This window comes from Bombina bombina, chromosome 3 (genome assembly GCF_027579735.1).
Source record: "Bombina bombina isolate aBomBom1 chromosome 3, aBomBom1.pri, whole genome shotgun sequence".
In the NCBI taxonomy this organism is placed as follows: domain Eukaryota; kingdom Metazoa; phylum Chordata; class Amphibia; order Anura; family Bombinatoridae; genus Bombina; species Bombina bombina.
This window is the reverse complement of record NC_069501.1, coordinates 67,980,743-68,008,607: the sequence shown is the minus strand read 5'-3', so window position 1 is coordinate 68,008,607 and position 27,865 is coordinate 67,980,743. Positions and strand designations below refer to the sequence as shown.

Here is a 27,865-nt window from a genome sequence, read left to right as displayed (position 1 = left end):
CCAACCCTTCATGCTGACTTGGAGTCAGTTGCAGGCTTTTTATACTGCTTCTCCATATTCCAAGACTGACTAGGCTTCCAGGAAGACTTACGCCTAGATTTAGAGTTTGGCGTTAGCCGTCAAAAGCAGCGTTAAGGGGTCCTAACGCTGCTTTTTACCGCCCACTGGTATTTAGAGTCAGGCAGGAAAGGGTCTACCGCTCACTTTCTTTCCGCGACTCGAGGCTACCGCAGATCCCCTTCCGCCAACTGCGTATCCTATCTTTTCTATGGGATTTGCCTAACGCTGGTATCTCAAGTCTTGGAAGAAGTGAGCGGTAGAGCCTCTACCGACAAGACTCCTACCGTCAAAAAAAGTCAGTAGTTAAGAGCTTTATGGTCTAACGCGGGAACATAAAGCTCTTAACTACTGTGCTATAAAGTACACTAACACCCATAAACTACCTATGAACCCCTAAACCGAGGCCCCCCCACATCGCCAACCCTATAATAATTTTTTTTAATCCCTTATCTTCCGACCGGACAACGCCTCCACCTACATTATAGCTATGAACCCTTAATCTCCTGCCCCTAACATCGCCAACACCTACATTATATTTATTAACCCCTAATCTGCCCCCCCCCCAACGTCGCCGCCACCTACACACACTTATTAACCCATAATTTGCCGACCGGACCTCACCGCCACTATAATAAATGTATTAACCCCTAAACAACCGCACTCCCGCCTCGCAAACGCTATAATAAATAGTATTAACCCCTAATCTGCCCTCCCTAACATCGCCGCCACCTACCTACAAATATTAACCCCAAATCTCTTGCCCGCAACGTCGCCGCTACTATAATAAATTTATTAACCCCTAAACCTAAGTCTAACCCTAACACCCCCCTAACTTAAAAATCATTTAAATTAATCTAAATAAATTTACTATAATTAAATAAATTTTTCCTATTTAAAAATAAATACCTATAACATAAACCCTAATATAGCTACAATATAACTATTAGTTACATTGTAGCTATTTTAGGATTTATATTTATTTTACAGGCAACTTTGTATTTATTTTAACTAGTTACAATAGCTATTAAATAGTTAATAACTATTTAATAGCTACCTAGTTAAAATAATTACAAAATTACATGTAAAATAAATCCTAACCTAAGTTACAAATACACCTAACACTACACTATCAATAAATTAATTAAATACATTAACTACAATTAGCTAAACTAAAATACAATTAAATAAACTAATCTATAATACAAAAAAAAACGAACACTAAATTACAGAATTTTTTTTTTTTTTTTTACAAGACGTTTAAACTAATTACACCTAATCTAAGCCCCCTAATAAAATAAAAAAGCCCCCCAAAATAATAAAATGCCCTACCCTATTCTAAATTAAAAAGTAATCAGCTCTTTTACCAGCCCTTAAAAGGGCCTTTTGCAGGGCATTGCCCCAAAGTAATCAGCTCTTTTAACTGTAAATAAAAATACAATACCCCCCAACATTAAAACCCACCACCCACATACCCCTACTCTAACCCACCCAAACCCCCCTTAAATAAACCTAACACTAACCCCCTGAAGATCTGCCTACCTTGAGTCGTCTTCACTCATCCGAGCCGAATTCTTCGTCCAAGCGGAGCAAGAAGATGTCCTCCATCCAGTATTAGTCTTCATCCAAGCAGAGCAAGAAGAGGTCCTCCATCCGGTAGAAGTCTTCATCCAAGCGGGGTCTTCTATCTTCATCCATCCGGAGCAGAGCGGAGCCATCTTCCAGCCAGCCAATCAAATTTTTCTTACCTTAATTCCGATTGGCTGATAGAATCCCATCAGCCAATCGGAATTCGAGGGACGCCATCTTGGACGTCCCTTAAAGGAACCGTCATTCGTCGTTAGTCCATCGGTTGAAGAGGATGGCTCCACGTCGGCTGGCTGGAAGATGGCTCCGCTCTGGATGGATGAAGATAGAAGACCCCGCTTGGATGAAGACTTCTACCGGATGGAGGACCTCTTCTTGCCCTGCTTGGATGAAGACTTCTACCGGATGGAGGACCTCTTCCTGCCCCGCTTGGATGAAGACTTCTACCGGATGGAGGACATCTTCTTGCTCCGCTTGGATGAAGAATTCGGCTTGGCTGAGTGAAGACGACTCAAGGTAGGGAGATCTTCAGGGGGTTAGTGTTAAGTTTATTTAAGGGGGGTTTGGGTGGGTTAGAGTAGGGGTATGTGGGTGGTGAGTTTTAATGTTGGGGGGTATTGTATTTTTATTTACAGATAAAAGAGCTGATTACTTTGGGGCAATGCCCCGCAAAAGGCCCTTTTAAGGGCTGGTAAAAGAGCAGATTACTTTTTAATTTAGAATAGGGTAGGGCATTTTATTATTTTGGGGGGCTGTTTTATTTTATTAGGGGGCTTAGATTAGGTGTAATTAGTTTAAACTTTTTGTAAAAATAAATTATTTTCTGTAATTTAGTGTTTGTTTTTTTTGTATTATAGATTAGTTTATTTAATTGTATTTTAGTTTAGCTAATTGTAGGTAATTTATTTAATTAATTTATTGATAGTGTAGTGTTAGGTGTATTTGTAACTTAGGTTAGGATTTATTTTACAGGTAATTTTGTAATTATTTTAACTAGGTAGCTATTAAATAGTTATTAACTATTTAATAGCTATTGTACCTAGTTAAAATAAATACAAAGTTGCCTGTAAAATAAATATAAATCCTAAAATAGCTACAATGTAACAATTAGTTATATTGTAGCTATATTAGGGTTTATTTTAAAGTTAAGTATTTAGTTTAAAATAGGATTAATTTATTTAATGATAGTAATTTTAGTTTGTTTTATTTAAATTATATTTAAGTTAGGGGGGTGTTAGGGGTTAATAACTTTATTATAGTAGCGGCGACGTTGGGGACGGCAGATTAGGGGTTAATAATGGCAGGTAGGTGGTGGTGGCGGCGTTAGGGGGCAGATTAGGGGTTAATAAATATAATGTAGGTGTCGGCGATGTTAGGGACAGCAGATTAGGGGTTAATAAAACGTTAATAAAATGTATTATAGTGTTTGCGAGGCGGGAGTGCGGCAGTTTAGGGGTTAATACATTTATTATAGTGGCGGCGACGTCCGGTCGGCAGATTAGGGGTTAATAAGTGTAGGTAGGTGGCGGCGACGTTGGGGGCAGATTAGGGGTTAATAAATATAATGTAGGTGTCGCCGATGTTAGGGACAGCAGATTAGGGGTTCATAGCTATAATGTAGGTGGCGGCGATGTCCGGTCGGCAGATTAGGGGTTAATAATATAATGTAGGTGTCAGCGATAGCGGCAGATTAGGGGTTAATAAGTGTAAGGCTAGGGGTGTTTAGACTAGGGGTTCATGTTAGGTGTAGTTAGGAGCTGAACGCTGCTTTTTTGCAGGTGTTAGGTTTTTTTTCAGCCAGCTCAGCCCCATTGTTTCCTATGGGGATATCGTGCACAAGCATGTTTTTCCAGCTTACCACTACCGTAGGCAACGCTGGTATTGAGGGTTGAAGTGGAGCTAAATTATGCTCTACGCTCCCTTTTCTGAGGCTAACGCAGCCATTCAGAAAACTCTAAATACCAGCATTGTCTTAAGGGTGCGCTGGAAAAAAAAGCAGCGTTAGCACAGCGGGTCTTTACCGACAAAACTCTAAATCTAGGCGTTAGATTGTTCTTGCTTGGAAGAGGAAGGGGAGGGTTTACCTCTAAAGTTACAAAAGGAACGGGAAATTACTCTGACGTCCTTTCTGCTTTCTTTTTTTTTTTATCCTGAGGGAGAAAATATACATTCCCTCCTGTGATATCTGAAATAATTTCAGTCAAGCCAGAAACAAACAAGGTCTTACACTTGTAAAGGATCGCCAAAAGCTTAGACTTAGATGAAACATCTGCAGACCAGGACTTCAACCATAAGGCTCTGTGGGCAAGAACTGCAAAACCAGAAATCTATGCTCTCAGCTAAATGACCTGTAAAGGAAGCATCCAAAATAAAGGAATTAATCCTGTCCTGGATCTCCTCAAGAGGAGACTCTGTCTGAATAGAACCAGGCAAGGCATCAAACCAGTAGGCTTCTGCACTAGTGACAGTGGCAACACACACTGCAGGCTGCCATTAGAGACTCTGGTGAACTACATTTTCTTTAGCAATGCCTCCAACTTCTTGTCCATAGGATGCTTAAAAGAACAACTATCCTCTATGGGGATAGCAGTCCTCTTAATTTGCATACAAAGAGAGAAGCGCTCTACCAGGAACGAACAACAGCTCAGTGGCTTGTTCTATGGCGATTTACCACCCGGAAGCAGCCTCTTTTAGACCAGTGTGCTTTTCACAGAAGAATACTTTCCTGAAGTATATCAGTCTGATCCCGCCAAGTAAGGTCAGTCCAGCCCCGAAATACCAGGCAATTCTCCTCTGAACAAGGAACATGACAACCCCAGACGATCGTTTCGGCCTCCTATGGGCCTCGTCAGTGAGGTGCAGCCACATTCCTCTAAGCACACTGGGCAAGGAGTCCACGTCTGGTTTCCCCCATAGGGAGACTTCCCCAGGGTCATAATAATTTGCATACAAAGAGAGAAGCGCTCTACCAGGAACGAACAACAGCTCAGTGGCTTGTTCTATGGCGATTTACCACCCGGAAGCAGCCTCTTTTAGACCAGTGTGCTTTTCACAGAAGAATACTTTCCTGAAGTATATCAGTCTGATCCCACCAAGTAAGGCGAGTCCAGCCCCGAAATACCAGGCAATTCTCCTCTGAACAAGGAACATGACAACCCCAGACAATCGTTTCGGCCTCCTATGGGCCTCGTCAGTGAGGTGCAGCCACATTCCTCTAAGCACACTGGGCAAGGAGTCCACGTCTGGTTTCCCCCATCACCCATAGGGAGACTTCCCCAGGGTCATAATAATTTGCATACAAAGAGAGAAGCGCTCTACCAGGAACGAACAACAGCTCAGTGGCTTGTTCTATGGCGATTTACCACCCGGAAGCAGCCTCTTTTAGACCAATGTGCTTTTCACAGAAGAAAACTTTCCTGAAGTATATCAGTCTGATCCCGCCAAGTGAGGAAAGTTCTTCTCTGTGAAATGCACATGTTGAGCAAAAAGAGGCTGCTTCCAGGGTGGTAACTAGCCATAGAACAAGCTATTATGCAATTGTTCATTCCCAGGTTGAGCGCTTCTCTCTTTTCATTTATGCAAATTATGACACTTGGGGAAGTCTCCCTAAGTGTGATGCGGGAATCCAGACGTGGACCCGTTGCTCAGTGTGCCTAGAGGGTTATGACTGCACCTCACTGACGAGGCCCACACTAGGCCGAAACGTACATCTGGGGTTTTGCTGTTTCCCTTGTTCAGAGAGGGATTGCCTGGTATTTCGGGGCTGGACTGCACTGTTAAGTCAGGATCAGACTGATATGCTACAGGAAAGTTCTTCTCTGTGAAATGCACATGTTGAGCAAAAAGAGGCTGCTTCCAGGGTGGTGACTAGCCATAGAACAAGCTATTATGCAATTGTTCGTTCCCAGGTTGAGCGCTTCTCTCTTTTCATTTATGCAAATTATGACACTTGGGGAAGTCTCCCTAAGTGTGATGCGGGAATCCAGACGTGGACCCGTTGCTCAGTGTGCCTAGAGGGTTATGGCTGCACCTCACTGACGAGGCCCACACTAGGCCGAAACGTACGTCTGGGGTTTTGCTGTTTCCCTTGTTCAGAGAGGGATTGCCTGGTATTTCGGGGCTGGACTGCACTGTTAAGTCAGGATCAGACTGATATGCTACAGGAAAGTTCTTCTCTGTGAAATGCACATGTTGAGCAAAAAGAGGCTGCTTCCAGGGTGGTAACAAGCCATAGAACAAGCTATTATGCAATTGTTCGTTCCCAGGTTGAGCGCTTCTTTCTTTTCATTTAGCAGTCCTCTTAGCCAAGGTGGAGATCGCCCCTTCCACTTTAGGGACCGTCTGCTACGCCTCTTTAATGGAGTCAGCAAAAGGAAACATCTTCTTAAAATTTGGAGAAAAAAGAAATCCCAGGTCTCTCCTACTCCCGTGCAATTTATCTCAGAAGCACGGTCAAGTACAAGAAATACCTCCACCGCGGAGGGAACATCAAAGAACTTGTTCAGCTTACTAGACTTCTTAAGGTAGACCCCCAACTGGATCAGAAACTTTACTGACTCTTTAAAACTTCCTCTTGCGTTTCCCCTGCAGCATGGGAAAAACAGACAGCGTCTCAGATACCGCCAAAGATACCTGGGCTGCAGGGAACTGCAGGGCACTGCATGAGTAGAGAACAAAGATTGGGACGCTTGAGGAAAAAGCTGTGGCTTATCTGATGCAGGATCTGACACACCTAAACAGCATCTGCCTTAGATAATGAGGGCTCATAATCAAAAAGTTTATGTCTGTAACATAACATTCTCTCAATACATGAACAAAAAATAACTGGAGGTTCTACCTGGGTGTCAAAATAAAGGCTAAAAGTAACATTCTGCAAAGCCTTCTGATCCATCTTTACCTACAAGATAAAATAAAAGGAAAAAAAGCAATAAAATCATTTTTTTATTTAAAACCGTTACTGCATCTTTAAATAATATAAGCAAAAACTGAATGAAGCAAGAATCAACCCCAGGCAAACATCTATACCTCAGCAATATTGCTGAGGTGCCTACCTGTCCTGCTGCAGCAGTCAAAATCAAAATGAGACAATTCAACTTTAAAATGCGTTTTCCCTTGCATCAAATAACTAGAGAGCGACAGAAAAAAGAAAGAGGCTCCTTGTTAGCAGAGCCGTTATAACAACGCGCGTCTCTCAACTCCGGACTTACAGGGAGTGAGAAATTCTTGTTTAGATGAGGCCATCAGATCTATGTCTGGAAGACCCCACATCTGCACAATCTGAAAGAACACATCTGGATGGAGAGACCACTCCCCCGGATGTAGTCTGACGACTGAGAGAATCCCCTTGCCAATTGTCTATACCTGGTATATAAATCGGAGTGATTAGACAAGAGTTGGATTCCGCCCAAGAAAGTATTAGAGATACTTTGTTCATTGCTAGGGGACTGCGAGTATCCCTTGATGATTGACATATGCCCCTGTTGTGACATTGTCTGTTTTGAATATACGATTCTCTTTTTAATAGAGGCCAAGCCTGAAGAGCTCTGAAAATAGTACAGAGTTCTAAGATATTGATTGGCAACCTCGCCTCTCAAGGATTCCAAACTCCTTGTGCTGTCAGAGACCCCCAAACAGCTTCCCTACCTGTAAGACTTACATCTGTTGTGATCACAGTCCAGGTAGGACAAACAAAAGAGGGCCCTTGAACAATAAGGTGATGGTAAAAACACCAATTCAGAGAGAGTTGAGTGTTGGGATTTAAGTATATCAGTTGTGATATCGGAGTATAATCCCTGCATCATTGGTGCAACATGCAAAGCTGTAGAGGTCTTATATGAAAATGAGCAAAAGGGATTGTGCCCGATGCTGCAATCATTAGACCTAAAACTTCCATGCACATATCCACTGAAGGGAATGATAGAGACTGAAGGTTTAGACAAGATGAAACCAATGTCAAACATCTCTTTTCTATTAGGGATAGAGTCATGGATACTGAATCTATCTGGAAACCTAAAAAGCTGACCTTTGTCTGCGGAATCAATAAACTCTTTAGTAACTTGATCATCCAACCATGAGATTTTGCTAAATGAAAAGATTGAGCTAGTACCAAGATATTGTCCAAATAAGGAAACACCGCAATACCCTGCTCTCTGATTACAGATAGAAGGGCACCTAGAACTCTTGAGAATATTCTTGGTGCCGTTGTAACGGAAGAGCAACAAATTGGTAATGCATGTTTAGAAAAGAGAATCTCAGAAATCGATAGTGATCTGGATGAATCGGAATGTGAAGGTAAGCGTCCTGTAAGTCTATTGTGGACATGGCCTTGCTGAACAAAGAGCAGAACTGTCCTTATAGTAACCATCTTGAAAGTTGGGACTCTTACAAAATGATTTAAAGTTTTCAGATATAAAATTGGTCTGAAAGAATTTTCCTTCTTTGGTACAATGAATAGATTTGAATGAAAACCCAATCCTTGTCCCTGCTGTGGAACTGGGGCAATTACCCCTGAATGTTCTAGATCTAAACACACATTTCAGAAAGGCTTGAGCTTTTACTGGGTTTGTTGGTACATGGGTAAGAAAGAATCTTCCCAAGGGAGGTCTTATTCTGAATCCTATTCGATAACCCTGAGAAATTATATTCTGAATCCACTGATTATGGATAGAGTCTGTCCAAACTCTTTGAAATAGCTTTAGTCTGCCCCCTACCAGAAGAACTGGCTTGAAGCCCGCACCTTCATGGAGGTTTGGGGGCAAAAATTGATTTCTTATAAGGCTTGGATTTATTCCAATTCGGAGATGGTCTCCAATTAGAGCCAAAGGCAAAGGAGTGGTTGTCTGTTCTCTAATCTGACAAAATGAACGAAAACAATTGGGAGCTTTAAATTTACCCTTAGATTCTGGTCTGGGGCAGAAAAAACTCCCTTCCCCCAGTGATAGTGGAAATAATAGATTCCAATTGAGAACCAAAAAGATTATTTTCCTTGAAAAGAAAGAGATAGCAATCTTGTTTAGATACCATGTCAGCATTCCAAAATTTAAGCCATAAAGCTCTTCTAGTAAGAATAGCTAAAGACAAAGATTTGATGTTAAGTTTCACAACATCAAAAGATAGCATCGCAAATAAAATGATTTGCATGTTGAAGTAGGAGAATAATGTTAGATAATTCTGGGTCTAAAGTGGTACCCCTACTTAAGGGTTAACCTGGAGAAGACCTCGGGATGGAGAGCCCATTTCCCAGGATGAAAAGTCTGTCTCCTCAGGAAATCTCATTTGTCCACTCCTGGAATGTGGATGGCAGATAGTAGACAATTGTGATCTCCCCTCCACTGCAGTATGCGAGTCTCCTCCTTCACGGCCAAGGAGCTCCGAGTTCCTCCCTGGTGGTTGTTGTAAACCACTGAGGTGATGTTGTCCAACTGGAAACTGATAAACCGGGCTAAGGACAACTGAGGCCAAGCCATAAGGGCATTGAAACATAGATATTGATGGCAGATAAGAGCCATAGACCCAGCAAGTCTGCCCGATATTACCTAATAGTATAAACTTATCTAGTTCATAGAATAGCCTTATGCTTGTCCCAGGCATTTTTAAAGTCCCCCACAGTGTTTGTCATTACTACCTCTTGAGGAAGTTAATTCCATAAATCAATCACTCCTTCTGTAAAGTGCTTCCTCAAATTACTCCTGAATCTACTACCCTTCAGCTTGAGATCATGACCCCTTGTTCTTGAATTTCCCATTTTATGTAAAATACCCACAGCCTCAGTTTTACTAAGCCCTTTAACGTACTTGAAAGTTTCTATCAAATCACCTCTTTCCCTTGAAGATCGCTCAACTCCAAGATGTTTATTGGGAGAGAAGACTCCTCCGAGACCATAGGCCCTGAGTCTTTAACGAGTCCCAGACTGCTCCCCAGCCCAGCAGGCTGGCATTTGTGGTCCCAATCACAAAGTAGGGTCTCCGAAAGCATGTGCCCTGAGACAGATGATCCTGCGAAATCCACCAAGATAGAGAAACTCTTGTCAACTGGTCTAGATCTATCCTCTGAGACAGATCCAAATGATATCTGTACCATTGTCGGAGCATGCATAATTGCAGAGCTCTCAAATGGAATCGAGCAAAGGGAATGATGTCCATGGAAGTGACAATCAGACCAATTACCTCCATACATTGAGCTACTGATCGCCGAACAGTAGACTGAAGAGAGAGGCAAGAAGTGAGAAGCTTGAATCTTCTGACCTCAGTCAGAAAAAAATTCATAAATAGGGAATCGATGATGGTCCCTAAGAAAACAACCCTTGTAGCTGGAACAAGGGAACTCTTCTCCAGATTCACTTTTCATCCTAATTCTAGGCCCGAAGTGTGCTAGGGCAACTAGGGCCTCTCTTGAAAATAATAAGAAAAATATTAGTAAAAAGCATTGCCGTATTAAGTCCAGGCAGGACTAAATGGGATATGCTTCATTGTATATGTATTTGTGTTTACTTTTCTGACCCAGGTAGCTCGGGATGTTGGAATTCATTTAGCCTGTAGTATCCCCACCCATCCTGAAAGTTTTTGGCCTCAAGGCCAAGCGGTGTTAACACAGCCAGTAGAAGAAATTACACTCCCAGTGGGTTATAGAAGAGATAAGGTAATAAAATGTTAATTTTCCATTGTTCTCTCCAAGTATTGGTGATTGGTTTATGGACAGATATAAGATAAAGAGGCAGGTATATTTATTTACACAATGTGATAAAGTAATGAGATCTGATTACACCTACAAGCTCAACCCATTTTATTAGGTTGTGGCTTCAACACACAAAAACAGCTAATTCATATACACAAATAAGCCTTAAAAAAGCAAATCTCATACATTTTATACCCTGCAGCTGGTAAAAAAGTAATTGGAAACACATTAAGGGAAAAACAATTTTATAGCATACTGTCCCTTTAAGGTCTATGGTCGTCATGTACGGACCAAAGGAAGAATGGAACAAATGGTTTCCATTTTGAAGGACGGAACCCTGAGAAACTTGTAGAGACATTTTAGGTCGAAAATGGGTCGAAATGTTCCATCTTTCTTTGTAACCACAAACTGATTCAAATAAAATCCTAGACCCTGTTCTCTTACTGGAACAATCACTCCCAGGGAGGAAAGGTTCTGAACACACCTTAAGAATGCCTCTCTTTTTACCTGATCCACAGATAACCTTGAGGGGAGAAATTTGCCCTTGGGATGACAAGATTTGAATTCTATAGATACTATGTCCACAGCCCAAGGATCTGGGACATCTATCCACGCTAGACAAGGAAAGTCTGCCCCCCACTTGATCTGATTACGAAAAGAAAATTACTCTGACGTCCTTTAGGTCTATTCTTCTTGTCTTGTGGTAGAAAGGACCCCTTTCCACCCTTAATTTTTAGAAATAATCAGCTGACCATGATTTTAGCCACAGGGCCCTGTGGGCTAGGACAGTGAAGCCAGACATCTTGGCTCCCAGTCTAATGACTTGCATGTTAGCATCCAAGATAAAGGCATTGGCTAGTTTCAGAGCCTTAATCCTATATTGGATTTTCCCCAACTGAGTATCCTCTAAAATCAGTTCGGACAGGGCATTACACCAATAAGATGCTGCACTTGCTACTGTGGCAATGCAAACTGCAGGTTGCCATTGTAGACCCTGATGAACATACATTTTCTTTAACTAGGCCTCCAGCTTTTGTCCATGGGATCCTTAAAAGAACAGCTATCCTCAATAGGAATTGTGGTTCTCTTAGCCAGAGTAGAAATAGCCTCTTCCACTTTAGGAACTGTGCACCATGAGTTTCGAATGGAGTCAGCAACAGGAAACATCTTTTTAAAAACGGGAGACTGGGAGAAAGGTATCCCAGGTTTATCCCATTCCTGTGCATTGATCTCCGACACACGGTCTGGAACAGGAAATACTTACACAGTGGAAGGCACATCATAGTATTTGTTAAAGTGAATGTCAACTTTTAAGAATGAGTGCCTGGTTTTTAGAAAAATACTGTTAAAGACAGGAGCACTTTCATTCATGAAAGTTTACATTTCACCGGTTTTTGTTAAAATACTTACCTTTTCTTCTTGAAGCCAGAGAAGCGATTCCCCCTCCTGCCACTCGTCAATTCTTATGTCAGCAATGAAGAATATGGCATCTCCAATCACGGCTTTCCCCCCAGGGAAGTGACGAGCGGCAGGAGGGGGAATTGCTTCTTTGTCGTCAAGAAGAAAAGGTAAGTATTTTAACAAAATGGGTGAAATGTAAACTTTCATAAATGAAAGTGCCCCTGATTTTAATAGTATTTTTAAAAACCGGGCACGCATTCTTGAAAGTTGACATTCACTAAGTTTACTAGATTTCTTAAGGTTGACAGCGACACAAGTGTAGGCGGCATCCAAAGTAGCCAAAACCTCCTTTAGCAGTAAGCAGAGGTGTTCAAGCTTAAATCTGAAGTTTACCTCTTCAGAATCAGACAAAGGAATTATACTGTCAGAATCTGAGATTTCACCCTCAGAAGCTACCGAGGTATCCTCCTCATCAGACTTATGAGGGTGGTCAAGTACTGAGAAAAGAAAGAGTCTCTTGACAAAGTCTGGGCGAACCGTTCCAGGACCGTAAGCGCCAAATACTGGCTTTGTTTGCCTAACTGTTCCTTATGAGGGTGGTCAACCTTCACGTCAGCAGATGGGACAGACACCTTAACATCTGACAAATATTTAGATTTCCTCTTGTGTTTTCCCAACATAGGAAAAGCAGATAATGCCGCAGATACCGCAGAGGATATCTGTGCAGCAAAATCTTATGGCAAATACACTCCTCCAGGAGGCTGAGAGGAGCTGCAGGGTACTGTATGTGACACCATTGAGGCTTGGGACGTTTGAGCAGAAAGCTGTGGCATTGCCTGAACAGAATTATCCTGAGAGACATTGGGCTCATAGGGCAACTATTTATCTTTACACTCAAGTGTTCTAGCTAAATATGTAGCACAAAATTGCATAGGCAAAAGGATTTTGGCCTCTAGGCATAATAAGCATCTATCACAAGAAACATATTCCTGTTCCATGTCCATATTAGCAAAATAAAATAAAAAATAAAGGAGTAAATAAAAAAAAATTTAAACAAAGACTACGGGCACTTTAATAAGTCTTTATTCCCTCAGAGCGTTTAACGCTATATAACAGGATTGCCTAACAAACAAAAAAGCAAACTCAGGACCTCTACACCTCAGACAGTCTGAGGTGTCCTACCTAACCTCTGGAATAAATCAGATATTGGAAACCATCAAAGGACTATCCTGCCGAACAAGTGATCACACGAGATGTCGGTACAGAGAAGACGCCGCTCCACTTAGAGGTCTGTAAACCAGCCGACAAGAAACTGCGCAGCAAATATAAAAGCGCACGTTTTTGTAAACTGACGATTTCTTGTAAGGTAAAGCCCAATGGAAACAAACACTGTCACTTTGTTCCAAATCAGTCCCACAACAGAATTTAGAATATGAGCCCCAGAATAAAAAACAACAATAAGGGTTTTCCTTTATACACAGAAAGAAAAGATTAACCAGTTAGTCTTGCAGCTAAATCTTCTCAAGTGCAAATCTCCAAGACCTAGAAGACAAAATCACTTACCTGCAATCCAGCTGTCAGGCAAGACAGCTTACAAGGTGTGAAAGGACACATACTCCTTACAGAGACCTGTAGAAAAAGAAAGAACAGAGTAACCAACTCTGGCTTTCTATGACTAGGGCAGCAAATGTGTTAGGAAACCAAGCAAGGACAACCTCACCACTTTCTAACTGCTTAAAAGCCACCACTATTCTTGCTCAAGAGATTGACTTGGACACAGCTAAACCCAAATCCTTGCTTGCAGGGAAAAGTACCCAGAAAAGGAAAAATATCTTCAGACGTCACGAAACTTCACCTCCTCCATTGACAGAGGCAAAGAGAATGACTGGGGGTATGGGTAAGGGAAGTGATGTGGTTTCCTTTCCCTCCTCCTGCTGACCAGAAGTTAATATCCCACTAATAATTGGAATGACGTTGTGGACTCTCCATGTTTTAGGAAAGAAAGGGATACTAAATACCATGTGATTGGCAATTCTGTTATTCTGAAGAACATCATATCAACCAAGTCTAAAGATTTTTAAAATAAATTAACATCTTTATACTGCAAGTGTTTATCAATAGCCAATCTGGGATTTAGTCTGTTGAGAACAAGGCTAGCCATGCTCGTAATATTAGTACAAAAGTACAATGTCTTACAGCCATTACCAGTTAAAGCCAATTAGGGAAGAAAATGTAGCAGGATTGGCCTTTAGAAGTCAGCAGGGTGCATTTCCATTTTAGAAAGATAGAACATCCTCAATTTTTAAAACTAAATTATGTAAAGCAGGGGGGGCAAAATTAATAAAGTATAATGCAAAGTAGTTCAATTATGCATAACTAAATATTTTAAGGTTTTTACTATCCCTTTAACAAGAAGAACGTATTAACCAATGAAGACTAAGTAGGAAGCACCTATCAGTCACTCAGGGTTAGCAGGAATTACACACCTGTTGCAGCTCTATTAGATGCGCTGGTATTTTACATGGATGACAGCACACTTTGGAGTAGATTGTACAACGCAAGGAACAAAAGTGTTATAATTAAGAGTTGTCACATTTTAAAAGCACAATAATTCTGACCAATCGGTTGCGCAATAGGTTTACAATGTCAGCTGCTCACAAGACCTGTTTGTTTCACGTTTTGTGTAACGACCCAGTGAGTAAGGGACACTGCGTGCTTTTGGGATGAAGAAACCTAATTCACTGTGGATTTTAATAAACAAAAATGAAGCTTAATTAAGTTTGATTTAGATTTTTCAAGTATGACAGGTTCTGCTAACATCTGCAAACAAAGCATCACCTTAATTGTAGGTAAAGTGATATCGCGCCCACATAAAGAACAAGTACAGCTGGATCTAGTATGAATCAGGAAGTGTTTTCCTTTATAGTTTATCATTAAAGTTGCTGCTCTTAAAGCATTTAATGGGTAAGCTGCTGTTTTCCTTTGATGTTTTTCAACTGGATAAAAATTCTACTGACTCAAAGCCATAAGTGTCTGGGGCGAGGGTGAAATCTTGTTACTTATATCTAAGAATAAGCACTGACTTGAGCAACTATTTTAATGACAACGTCACCGTTTTAAAATGATGTGCAGCTCATATGTACAACGTTCTGCACATGTTGCCATTAAAGCATGAGCATTTTATTTTTCTAGCCCATCTCTTTATATTATCTGTATAACATTATCACTTCATGTCCTCCAACTACCTAAAATTCAAACCTAATAATGACGTAAATTGGGAGCCAATGCCAGCCCTTCCCCCAGGGCATAAACTCTGGTTAGAGGATAAAAAAAAGCGCTACGCAGTCCCATGTCATCAGTTTCTGGAACTTAAAGTCTTGATTGAAACAGACATTAAAGGGACACAAACCCCCTCATTTTTCATACATGATTCAGAAAGAACATATAATGTAAAAGAACTTTCCAATTTACTTCTATTATTTCATTTGCTTAGTTCTCTCGATATCCTTATTTGAAAAGAATACCTAGGTAGTCTCAGGAGCAGCAATGCATTACTGGGAGTGAGCTGGTGATTGATGGCTGCACATAAATGCCTTTTGTCATTGGTTCCCCAGATGTGTTCAGCTCACTCCCAGTAGTGCAATTCTGCTCCTTCAGCAAAGGATACCAAGAGAATTAAGCAGATTTGATAATAGAATAATCGCATGTTCTATCTAAATAACAAGTGTTCTGTTTCATGATTCAGATAGAGCAAGCAATTTTAAGCAACTTTCTAATTCACTCCTATTATCAATTTTTCTTTGTTCTCTTGGTATTTGAAAAGCATTAATGTAAGTTTAGGAGACGGACAATTTTTGGTTCAGAACCTGGATTATGCTTGCTTATTGGTGGCTAAATGTACCCACAATAAGCAAGCTCTATCCAGGGTGCTGAACCTAAAATGGTCCGGCTCCTAAGCTTTACATTCCTGCTTTTCATATAAAGATAGCAAGATAATAGGAGTAAATTAGAAAGTTGCTTAAAATTGCATGCTCTATCTGAATCATGAAAGAAAAAAACTAAATAGAACCCTAAACTACATTTCATAGGGTAAAAATGTGATAACTTACTTTTACAAAGCAAAGCGGCAGAAACGCCACATAATAGGCACTAAAGAGGGAGTTGAACAAGACTTCCTTGATCCTGCGGTTGAAGTCAGCTTTCAGACATTCTACCTCATTACGTATGAGGTCTGGGGACAGCGGACAGCTGTGGGATGGGATAGATGGGGGAGAATTAAACTGTTCCCTCAGGGACTCGCGTATTAGGGAAAGGAAGTCTTTGGGTTTAATTAGGCTTGCTACTCCATTAACACTATCATCAACTAGCGAGTCCGGCACAAAATATCCGCAGTCTGTAGGGAGTGGCTGTGAACGGCTGTCTTGGTGAAAGCAGCAGAGAGGTACGTACACTCCGAACCTAGGAGAGACCAGAACAAAGAAGAGTTATGTGACACTGCAACATCACATACACATTGGGAGAGAGTAGAGATTATAAACCAACTAGAAAATATTAAAGGGACATTATACACTCATTTTTTTCTTTGCATAAATGTTTTGTAGATGATCTATTTATATAGCCCATAAAGTTTTCTTTTTTAAATAAATGTATAGTTTTGCTTATTTTTAAATAACATTGCTCTGATTTTCAGACTCCTAACCAAGCCCCAACGTTTTATGTGAATACCGTCAGCTACCTTCTCCAGCTTGCTCCTGTTTGTGTAAAGGGTCTTTTCATATGCAAAAGAAGGGGGAGGGGGGAGTGTCTTATTTGCCACTTGCAGTGAGCTTTCCAGCTACCTTTTCAACAGAGCCAAACTGACAGCTTCTAAGTAAGTTTTTAAACAGTTTTGTACTGGATTTTTATATCAGTATCTGTGCATCGTATTCTTTATAGTAGTGTCTATTACATGCGGTTATATGAAAATGAGTGTATACTGTCCCTTTAAGCTGTATGTTTAAAGAATGTACCAGCAATGAGATGCGTCAGTAAGGCAAGAACCAAAACTTCAGCAGAGAGAAGGCAACGTGAAAGGTACTCTCTATACAAATTAGTGTTACAGCTTTCATTTGGCTGTAGAGCTATGTTTCAGTAACAAAAGATGCAGCAGCGGATATGTGGGGAGGAGGATCAGTAAGATAAATGAGGTTTTCAATGGGACTGATTTTGTGCACCTTTAAATGCTAAACATATATAGCACCAATTTTTTATTTTTTATTTCTTTACATTTAACTATTCCCTGACATTATCTAAACATGAATTTAAGCCATGTAGCTGCAAACAACTTAAAAGGGACAGTAACAACTTTGAGAATGTAATATAAAAAAAAAATCTGTAATAATAATAAAAAAAAAAATCTTTGCAATATACTATTATTAATTTTGCTCCTCTTCACTAAAATGCAAGTCTGAAATGGTGAGTTTTCCCAAATCTGAGAACTGGAAGTGCACATGAAGCATATCTCTGGCTCATATATACACCAAAACAAATGCAACTTGCCATAAACAGAAAGATGGTGGTACGCACAACTCTCTAAAGAGCCTAGGTTTACTTTTAATCTTATGGGGAATGCTACGGTCCAGTTTCAATTGCAAGTAGATAGTACAATTGCTAAGAATACGGCTTAAAGACAAAACACGTAAGCTAAGTAAATTTAGTGAACTTTTACCGTGGATGCTTTTTAAATTGGTTTATTGAAAATAAATGTAATATTTTATACTTTGGCCGCTGTTTCCAGTGTTCTTGAATTAACCCTGGCTCATATACAGTATGTCCCTAATCGGCTTCAGCAGAGGTGACAAGATAAGAACTGCAAAACAATGCAGTTACTCAGGTAATACAGTTGGATTGGCTTCTCCAAATAAGGCAAGAGGTAGATTGATTTTCACACTTGCCTACTATGTTATTTTATTGCAAGAACCCAAAACAATCTTGGAATTACAAGGTGTTTACTGTCCATTTTAAGACAGCACTATCTATTCAATGCTCATGATTCAGACAGGGCATGTCATTTTAAACAACTTTCTAATTTACTACTAATATTAAATTAGCTTTGTTCTTTAGTATCCTTTGCTGAAGAGCAAACCTAGGTAAGGCTGATATGAACTTAAAAGTGTGTACATGTCTTTAGCATTCTATGGCAGCATTGTTTGCAACTATGTATAACATTACTATAAACATTGTTGCAAACACTGCTGCCCGATAGCTTAAAACATTTGAACGCTGATTAGCTCACCTAGAATTACTCTTTAACAAAGGTTACCAAGAGAACTAGGCAAAAATTATAACAGATGCACCATAGAATCCATTTAAGTTTTGATTTTGATTTTACTGTTCCATTAAGTATGAAGGCGGTTTATCTCTAAAGTAATTTTTCAACACCATTAGATTATTTTAATGGACGTACAAGTAAATGGTATCCACAAGTATATAATAAGGAGATCATAAGAAAACAACATGCAAATAAATTAAAAGTAGAATTGTAAAGTAAGATACTCACGGGTAACCCAAGAACAGAAGGTTCAACACGGAATGATTGCGGAACAAGTTGACCAGAGTCCAGCAAAACACCCATCCACAAAGCGTGAGCAGAACCAGCCGCGCAGTGATCAGAGCACTATACTGGATCATGGACTTAGTTCCTACCTGAGAGGCCTGAGAAACATGTTGATTAAAGGACTATTAAACAGCGCATAAAATGTTTCATTATTGCAATATACATTCATTATTTATTTTGCTTCTTTTTGCTGTTAAATACATCTGAAAAACATAATTTATGTAAGAACTTACCTGATAAATTCATTTCTTTCATATTAACAAGAGTCCATGAGCTAGTGACGTATGGGATATACATTCCTACCAGGAGGGGCAAAGTTTCCCAAACCTTAAAATGCCTATAAATACACCCCTCACCACACCCACAAATCAGTTTAACGAATAGCCAAGAAGTGGGGTGATAAGAAAAAAAGTGCGAAGCATATAAAATAAGGAATTGGAATAATTGTGCTTTATACAAAAAATCATAACCACCACAAAAAAGGGTGGGCCTCATGGACTCTTGTTAATATGAAAGAAATGAATTTATCAGGTAAGTTCTTACATAAATTATGTTTTCTTTCATGTAATTAACAAGAGTCCATGAGCTAGTGACGTATGGGATAATGACTACCCAAGATGTGGATCTTTCCACACAAGAGTCACTAGAGAGGGAGGGATAAAATAAAGACAGCCAATTCCTGCTGAAAATAATCCACACCCAAAATAAAGTTTAACGAAAAACATAAGCAGAAGATTCAAACTGAAATTGCTGCCTGAAGAACTTTTCTACCAAAAACTGCTTCAGAAGAAGAAAATACATCAAAATGGTAGAATTTAGTAAAAGTATGCAAAGAGGACCAAGTTGCTGCTTTGCAGATCTGGTCAACCGAAGCTTCATTCCTAAACGCCCAGGAAGTAGATACTGACCTAGTAGAATGAGCTGTAATTCTCTGAGGCGGAATTTTACCCGACTCAACATAGGCAAGATGAATTAAAGATTTCAACCAAGATGCCAAAGAAATGGCAGAAGCTTTCTGGCCTTTCCTAGAACCGGAAAAGATAACAAATAGACTAGAAGTCTTACGGAAAGATTTCGTAGCTTCAACATAATATTTCAAAGCTCTAACAACATCCAAAGAATGCAACGATTTCTCCTTAGAATTCTTAGGATTAGGACATAATGAAGGAACCACAATTTCTCTACTAATGTTGTTGGAATTCACAACCTTAGGTAAAAATTCAAAAGAAGTTCGCAACACCGCCTTATCCTGATGAAAAATCAGAAAAGGAGACTCACAAGAAAGAGCAGATAATTCAGAAACTCTTCTAGCAGAAGAGATGGCCAAAAGGAACAAAACTTTCCAAGAAAGTAATTTAATGTTCAATGAATGCATAGGTTCAAACGGAGGAGCTTGAAGAGCTCCCAGAACCAAATTCAAACTCCAAGGAGGAGAAATTGACTTAATGACAGGTTTTATACGAACCAAAGCTTGTACAAAACAATGAATATCAGGAAGAATAGCAATCTTTCTGTGAAAAAGAACAGAAAGAGCGGAGATTTGTCCTTTCAAAGAACTTGCGGACAAACCCTTATCTAAACCATCCTGAAGAAACTGTAAAATTCTCGGTATTCTAAAAGAATGCCAAGAAAAATGATGAGAAAGACACCAAGAAATATAAGTCTTCCAGACTCTATAATATATCTCTCGAGATACAGATTTACGAGCCTGTAACATAGTATTAATCACGGAGTCAGAGAAACCTCTTTGACCAAGAATCAAGCGTTCAATCTCCATACCATTAAATTTAAGGATTTCAGATCCGGATGGAAAAAAGGACCTTGCGACAGAAGGTCTGGTCTTAACGGAAGAGTCCATGGTTGGCAAGATGCCATCCGGACAAGATCCGCATACCAAAACCTGTGAGGCCATGCCGGAGCTATTAGCAGAACAAACGAGCATTCCCTCAGAATCTTGGAGATTACTCTTGGAAGAAGAACTAGAGGCGGAAAGATATAGGCAGGATGATACTTCCAAGGAAGTGATAATGCATCCACTGCCTCCGCCTGAGGATCCCGGGATCTGGACAGATACCTGGGAAGTTTCTTGTTTAGATGAGAGGCCATCAGATCTATCTCTGGGAGCCCCCACATTTGAACAATCTGAAGAAATACCTCTGGGTGAAGAGACCATTCGCCCGGATGCAACGTTTGGCGACTGAGATAATCCGCTTCCCAATTGTCTACACCTGGGATATGAACCGCAGAGATTAGACAGGAGCTGGATTCCGCCCAAACCAAAATTCGAGATACTTCTTTCATAGCCAGAGGACTGTGAGTCCCTCCTTGATGATTGATGTATGCCACAGTTGTGACATTGTCTGTCTGAAAACAAATGAACGATTCTCTCTTCAGAAGAGGCCAAAACTGAAGAGCTCTGAAAATTGCACGGAGTTCCAAAATATTGATCGGTAATCTCACCTCCTGAGATTCCCAAACTCCTTGTGCCGTCAGAGATCCCCACACAGCTCCCCAACCTGAGAGACTTGCATCTGTTGAAATTACAGTCCAGGTCGGAAGAACAAAAGAAGCCCCCTGAATTAAACAATGGTGATCTGTCCACCACGTTAGAGAGTGTCGAACAATCGGTTTTAAAGATATTAAATGATATATCTTTGTGTAATCCCTGCACCATTGGTTCAGCATACAGAGCTGAAGAGGTCGCATGTGAAAACGAGCAAAGGGGATCGCGTCCGATGCAGCAGTCATAAGACCTAGAATTTCCATGCATAAGGCTACCGAAGGGAATGATTGAGACTGAAGGTTTCGACAAGCTGTAATCAATTTTAGACGTCTCTTGTCTGTTAAAGACAGAGTCATGGACACTGAATCTATCTGGAAACCCAGAAAGGTTACCCTTGTTTGAGGAATCAAAGAACTTTTTGGTAAATTGATCCTCCAACCATGATCTTGAAGAAACAACACAAGTCGATTCGTATGAGACTCTGCTAAATGTAAAGACTGAGCAAGTACCAAGATATCGTCCAAATAAGGAAATACCACAATACCCTGTTCTCTGATTACAGACAGAAGGGCACCGAGAATCTTTGTGAAAATTCTTGGAGCTGTAGCAAGGCCAAACGGTAGAGCCACAAATTGGTAATGCTTGTCTAGAAAAGAGAATCTCAGGAACTGATAATGATCTGGATGAATCGGAATATGCAGATATGCATCCTGTAAATCTATTGTGGACATATAATTCCCTTGCTGAACAAAAGGCAATATAGTCCTTACAGTTACCATCTTGAACGTTGGTATCCTTACATAACGATTCAATAATTTTAGATCCAGAACTGGTCTGAAGGAATTCTCCTTCTTTGGTACAATGAAGAGATTTGAATAAAACCCCATCCCCTGTTCCGGAACTGGAACTGGCATAATTACTCCAGCCAACTCTAGATCTGAAACACAATTCAGAAATGCTTGAGCTTTCACTGGATTTACTGGGACACGGGAAAGAAAAAATCTCTTTGCAGGAGGTCTCATCTTGAAACCAATTCTGTACCCTTCTGAAACAATGTTCTGAATCCAAAGATTGTGAACAGAATTGATCCAAATTTCTTTGAAAAAACGTAACCTGCCCCCTACCAGCTGAACTGGAATGAGGGCCGTACCTTCATGTGAACTTAGAAGCAGGCTTTGCCTTTCTAGCAGGCTTGGATTTATTCCAGACTGGAGATGGTTTCCAAACTGAAACTGCTCCTGAGGACGAAGGATCAGGCTTTTGTTCTTTGTTGAAACGAAAGGAACGAAAACGATTGTTAGCCCTGTTTTTACCTTTAGATTTTTTATCCTGTGGTAAAAAAGTTCCTTTCCCACCAGTAACAGTTGAAATAATAGAATCCAACTGAGAACCAAATAATTTGTTTCCCTGGAAAGAAATGGAAAGTAGAGTTGATTTAGAAGCCATATCAGCATTCCAAGTCTTAAGCCATAAAGCTCTTCTGGCTAAGATAGCCAGAGACATAAACCTAACATCAACTCTAATAATATCAAAAATGGCATCACAGATAAAATTATTAGCATGCTGGAGAAGAATAACAATATCATGAGAATCACGATTTGTTACTTGTTGCGCTAGAGTTTCCAACCAAAAAGTTGAAGCTGCAGCAACATCAGCCAATGATATAGCAGGTCTAAGAAGATTACCTGAACACAGATAAGCTTTTCTTAGAAAAGATTCAATTTTTCTATCTAAAGGATCCTTAAACGAGGTACCATCTGACGTAGGAATGGTAGTACGTTTAGCAAGGGTAGAAATAGCCCCATCAACTTTAGGGATTTTGTCCCAAAATTCTAACCTGTCAGGCGGAACAGGATATAATTGCTTAAAACGTTTAGAAGGAGTAAATGAATTACCCAATTTATCCCATTCTTTGGAAATTACTGCAGAAATAGCATTAGGAACAGGAAAAACTTCTGGAATAACCGCAGGAGCTTTAAAAACCTTATCCAAACGAATAGAATTAGTATCAAGAGGACTAGAATCCTCTATTTCTAAAGCAATTAGTACTTCTTTAAGTAAAGAGCGAATAAATTCCATCTTAAATAAATATGAAGATTTATCAGCATCAATCTCTGAGATAGAATCCTCTGAACCAGAAGAGTCCAAAGAATCAGAATGATGGTGTTCATTTAAAAATTCATCTGTAGAGAGAGAAGATTTAAAAAACTTTTTACGTTTACTAGAAGGAGAAATAACAGACAAAGCCTTCTTTATGGATTCAGAAACAAAATCTCTTATGTTATCAGGAACATTCTGCACCTTAGATGTTGAGGGAACTGCAACAGGCAATGGTACATTACTAAAGGAAATATTATCTGCTTTAACAAGTTTGTCATGACAATTATTACAAACAACAGCTGGAGGAATAGCTACCAAAAGTTTACAGCAGATACACTTAGCTTTGGTAGATCCAGCAGGCAGTGATTTTCCTGTAGTATCTTCTGGCTCAGATGCAACGTGAGACATCTTGCAATATGTAAGAGAAAAAACAACATATAAAGCAAAATAGATCAAATTCCTTATAAGACAGTTTCAGGAATGGGAAAGAATGCCAAACATCAAGCTTCTAGCAACCAGAAGCAAATGAAAAATGAGACTGAAATAATGTGGAGACAAAAGCGACGCCCATATTTTTTAGCGCCAAATAAGACGCCCACATTATTTGGCGCCTAAATGCTTTTGGCGCCAAAAATGACGCCACATCCGGAACGCCGACATTTTTGGCGCAAAATAACGTCAAAAAATGACGCAACTTCCGGCGACACGTATGACGCCGGAAACGGAAAAGAATTTTTGCGCCAAAAAAGTCCGCGCCAAGAATGACGCAATAAAATGAAGCATTTTCAGCCCCCGCGAGCCTAACAGCCCACAGGGAAAAAAGTCAAATTTTTGAGGTAAGAAAAATATGATAATTCAATGCATAATCCCAAATATGAAACTGACTGTCTGAAAATAAGGAAAGTTGAACATTCTGAGTCAAGGCAAATAAATGTTTGAATACATATATTTAGAACTTTATAAATAAAGTGCCCAACCATAGCTTAGAGTGTCACAGAAAATAAGACTTACTTACCCCAGGACACTCATCTACATGTTTGTAGAAAGCCAAACCAGTACTGAAACGAGAATCAGTAGAGGTAATGGTAACTATAAGAGTATATCGTCGATCTGAAAAGGGAGGTAAGAGATGAATCTCTACGACCGATAACAGAGAACCTATGAAATAGACCCCGTAGAAGGAGATCACTGCATTCAATAGGCAATACTCTCTTCACATCCCTCTGACATTCACTGCACGCTGAGAGGAAAACCGGGCCCCAACTTGCTGCGGAGCGCATATCAACGTAGAATCTAGCACAAACTTACTTCACCACCTCCCTTGGAGGCAAAGTTTGTAAAAACTGATTTGTGGGTGTGGTGAGGGGTGTATTTATAGGCATTTTAAGGTTTGGGAAACTTTGCCCCTCCTGGTAGGAATGTATATCCCATACGTCACTAGCTCATGGACTCTTGTTAATTACATGAAAGAAACTGTACGTATTCCTATTTCTCCCAGGGAGGCTTGGGTTAATTCTTTTAGCTAATTTATCTGTGAGGTTTTGTTTTCCCCAGTCCTACCCCACATTCTCTGTACTCATTTGATTTTTTTTTTTTAAGGTGAATTATCAGTTTTGCGTAGTACATATAATTATTTATAATTTTGCTATAAAAGATTAAAAAGCAATAAATATCTGTTTAGTTTATACTAATTAACTAAGCTGAACGTCTTTAAAAGGGACACTCAGTCAAAATTAAACTTTCATTATTCAGATAGAGCATGCCATTTTAAACAACTTCCATTAATAAAATGTGCAGTCTTTTTATATTTAAACTTTTTGAGTCACTAGCTCCTACTGAGCATGTGCAAGAATAAGTGTGTATGCATTTGTGAATGGCTGATGGCTGCCACATGGTACGTGTATGCATTTGTGATTGGCTGATGGCTGTCACATGGTACAGGGGGAGTGGAAAAAGACATAACTTAAAATCGTCAGAAAAAAAATCTACTACTCATTTGAAGTTCAGCCTAAGTGCTATTGCATAGTCTTGTTATCTTGAATTTGTTGATTATGCAAATCTACTGTGTTGACTGGTCTTTTAAGGGAAGAGAAGATGGTAAGCTACCCCAGTCTGTACATGTGCATTCTATATCTGCTTATTAGATTGTGATTGGTCAGCAAGGATTCTTTTGTTCTGGGGGACAAGGAAATCAGTGAAAAGAAAAAACAAAATAATATGCTCATTTGAAAAAAATAAAACTGCATTATTCATTGCAAAATTCTTTTCAGATATGAAGGTACTTTGTTATGTAGCTCACAGTTTATGTGTAATGTCCGTTTAAAGACCCTATATAGGAGAAATACTTGTGCATGCAGCTTTCAACAAACAGGAATTGATCTTTTGTTGGGAAAGATAATTCTTGGCAGATATGCAACAAAACGGAAAGCAATGTAAAAATGTATCATAACAAACTAGCATATTTTTTTATTTAGTTCACCGGTAAGAGGCTTAATAATTTATGAACAAAAGTGGGCTACGCACACAAGAATGACATTACACTTTATCTGCAGTAAGCAATATAATTTACTAATGTAAAGTAAATTGATGTCTGCAGTATGATTTCACCTTTGTATTGGGCACTGCAATGCCTGCTGCTTATCACCCAGCTGTTGAATTATCAAGCTTTTTAGGATGGCACATTATCAATCTAGTTAAACCCACTAGGAAGGGAACGTACAATTACTGAACGTCAGTAAAATATTTTCCAGGTCTTGCTACTCACAATTATTATGAATACAAGGAACATAAAAACAAAAATTATGCTTACCAGATTATTTCATTTCCTTGTGTATAAGGAGAGTCCACGGCATCATTCCTTACTGTTGGGAAATACTGAACCTGGCCACCAGGAGGAGACAAAAACACCCCAGCCAAAGGCTTAAATACCTCTTCCACTTCCCCCATCCCCCAGTCATTCTGCCGAGCGAACAAGGAACAGTAGGAGAAATATCAGGGTATAAATGGTGGCAGAAGAAAAATATAATTTAGAGGGCCGTCCATCGGAGAACACGGTCGAGGGCCGTGGACTCTTCTTATACAGAAGGAAATGAAATTATCTGGCAAGCATAATTTATGTTTTCCTTCTTAATATAAGGAGAGTCCACGGCATCATTCCTTACTGTTGGGAAACTTATACCCAAACTCTAGAGGACACTGAATGATAAAGGGAGGGACAAAAAGAGAGACGGACCCCAATCTGAGGGCACCACAGCCTGTAAAACCTCTCTCGAAAGCTGCTTCACTTGAAGCAAAAAGATCAAACTTGTAAAAAGGAGGCCTTACAAATTTGATCTATAGAGGCCTCGTTCTTAAAGGCCCAAGAGGAAGCCACTGCTCTAGTAGAATGAGCCGTAATCCTCTGAGGAGGTTTATGTCCTGCTGTCTCATAAGCTAAGCAGATAACACTCTTTTACCAAAAAGATAAGGAAGTCGAAGAGACTTTCTGACCCTTACGCTTCCCGGAATAGACAAACAAGGAAGAAGTTAGTCTAAAATCCTTAGTAGCCTGAAGATAGAACTTCAAGGATCGAACCACGTCCAAATGATGACGCAGACGTTCTTTCGCAGGAGGAGGATTGGGACACAAGGAAGAAGGAACCACAATCTCTTGATTGATGTTGCGGTCAGACACGACCTTAGGAAGAAAACCTAACTTAGTACATAGGACAGCCTTATCAGAATGGAAAACCAGATAAGGAGGCTCACATTGCAAGGCAATAGCCAGTAGAAAGAGAAAATTCCAGGACAACAATTTAATGTCAATTTCATGCATAATCTCAAATGGAGCCCGTTGCAAAACCTTCAGAACAAGATTTAGACTCCAAGGAGGAGCCTTAGATCTAAACACAGGTCTGATCCTAGTCAGAGCCTTAACAAAGGACTGTACATCTGGAAGCTTCGAAAGCCTCTTGTGCAGTAAAACAGACAGGGACGAAATCTGTCCCCTCAGGGAACTGGCAGAAAGGCCCTTCTCCAGTCCATCCTGGAGAAACGACAGGATCCTAGGAACCATAAAGGGACATTGAACCCAAATTTTTTCTTTCATGATTCAGATAGAGCATGACATTTTAAGCAACTTTCTAATTTACTCCTATTATCAATTTTTTCTTCGTTCTCTTGATATCTTTATTTGAAAAGCAGGAATGTGATGCATAGGAGCTGGCCCATTTTTGGTTGAGAACCTGGGTTATGCTTGCCTATTGGTGGGCAAATGTAAGCCTCCAATAAGCAAACACTATTTATGGGGCAGAACCTAAAATGGGCTGGCTGCTAAGATTTACATTTCTGCTTTTAAAATAAAGATAGCAAGAGAAAGAAGAAAAAATGATACTAGGAGTAAATTATAAAGTTGCTTAAAATTTCATGCTCTATCTGAATCATGAAAAACTTTATGCCAGGAAAAAACACGCTCTTCACACAAGAATAAGTAGGTTTGCAACACCTTATTATAGATGCGACAAGTAACCGACTTACAAGCTTGAATGCGAGTATCAATGACTCTCAGAAAAACCTCTCTGGGCTAGAACTAAGCGTTCAATCTACACGCAGTCAGCCTCAGAGAATCTAGATTTTGATGTACAAAAGGACTTTGTTTCAGCAGATCCCTGCGACAAGGTAAATTCCATGGAGGAGATGATGACATCCCCACCAGATCCGAACCACACCCTTCGTGTCCACGATAGAGCAATCAGTATCACTTATGCCCGCTCCTGCTTGATTCGAGCCACTACCCGAGGAAGGAGTGGTAACGGCAGGAAAAGGTAAAATAGACTGAATCTCCAAGGCACTGCTAATGCACCTATTAGCTCCGCCTGAGGATCCCTGGACCTCGACCCATATCTGGGTAGCTTGGTATTGAGACGGGACGCCATGAGACCTATCTCCGGCATCCCCCACCTGTTGCATAT

At 40.0% G+C, this 27,865-nt stretch overlaps 1 protein-coding gene across 2 annotated transcripts in view; it reads right to left on the bottom strand.

Moving 5' to 3' along the window:
* The window catches only part of TMEM39A (transmembrane protein 39A), a 224,362-nt gene that overhangs the window by 24,125 nt on the left and 172,372 nt on the right, over window positions 1-27,865 (bottom strand). For both annotated transcript variants that reach the window (XM_053705851.1, XM_053705852.1), the window contains 2 exons: window positions 18,257-18,411; window positions 15,828-16,176 (listed from right to left, as the gene is read on the bottom strand). In XM_053705851.1, the coding sequence (XP_053561826.1) occupies window positions 15,828-16,176; window positions 18,257-18,411 (504 nt within the window). The remainder of the gene's footprint in view (window positions 1-15,827; window positions 16,177-18,256; window positions 18,412-27,865) is intronic.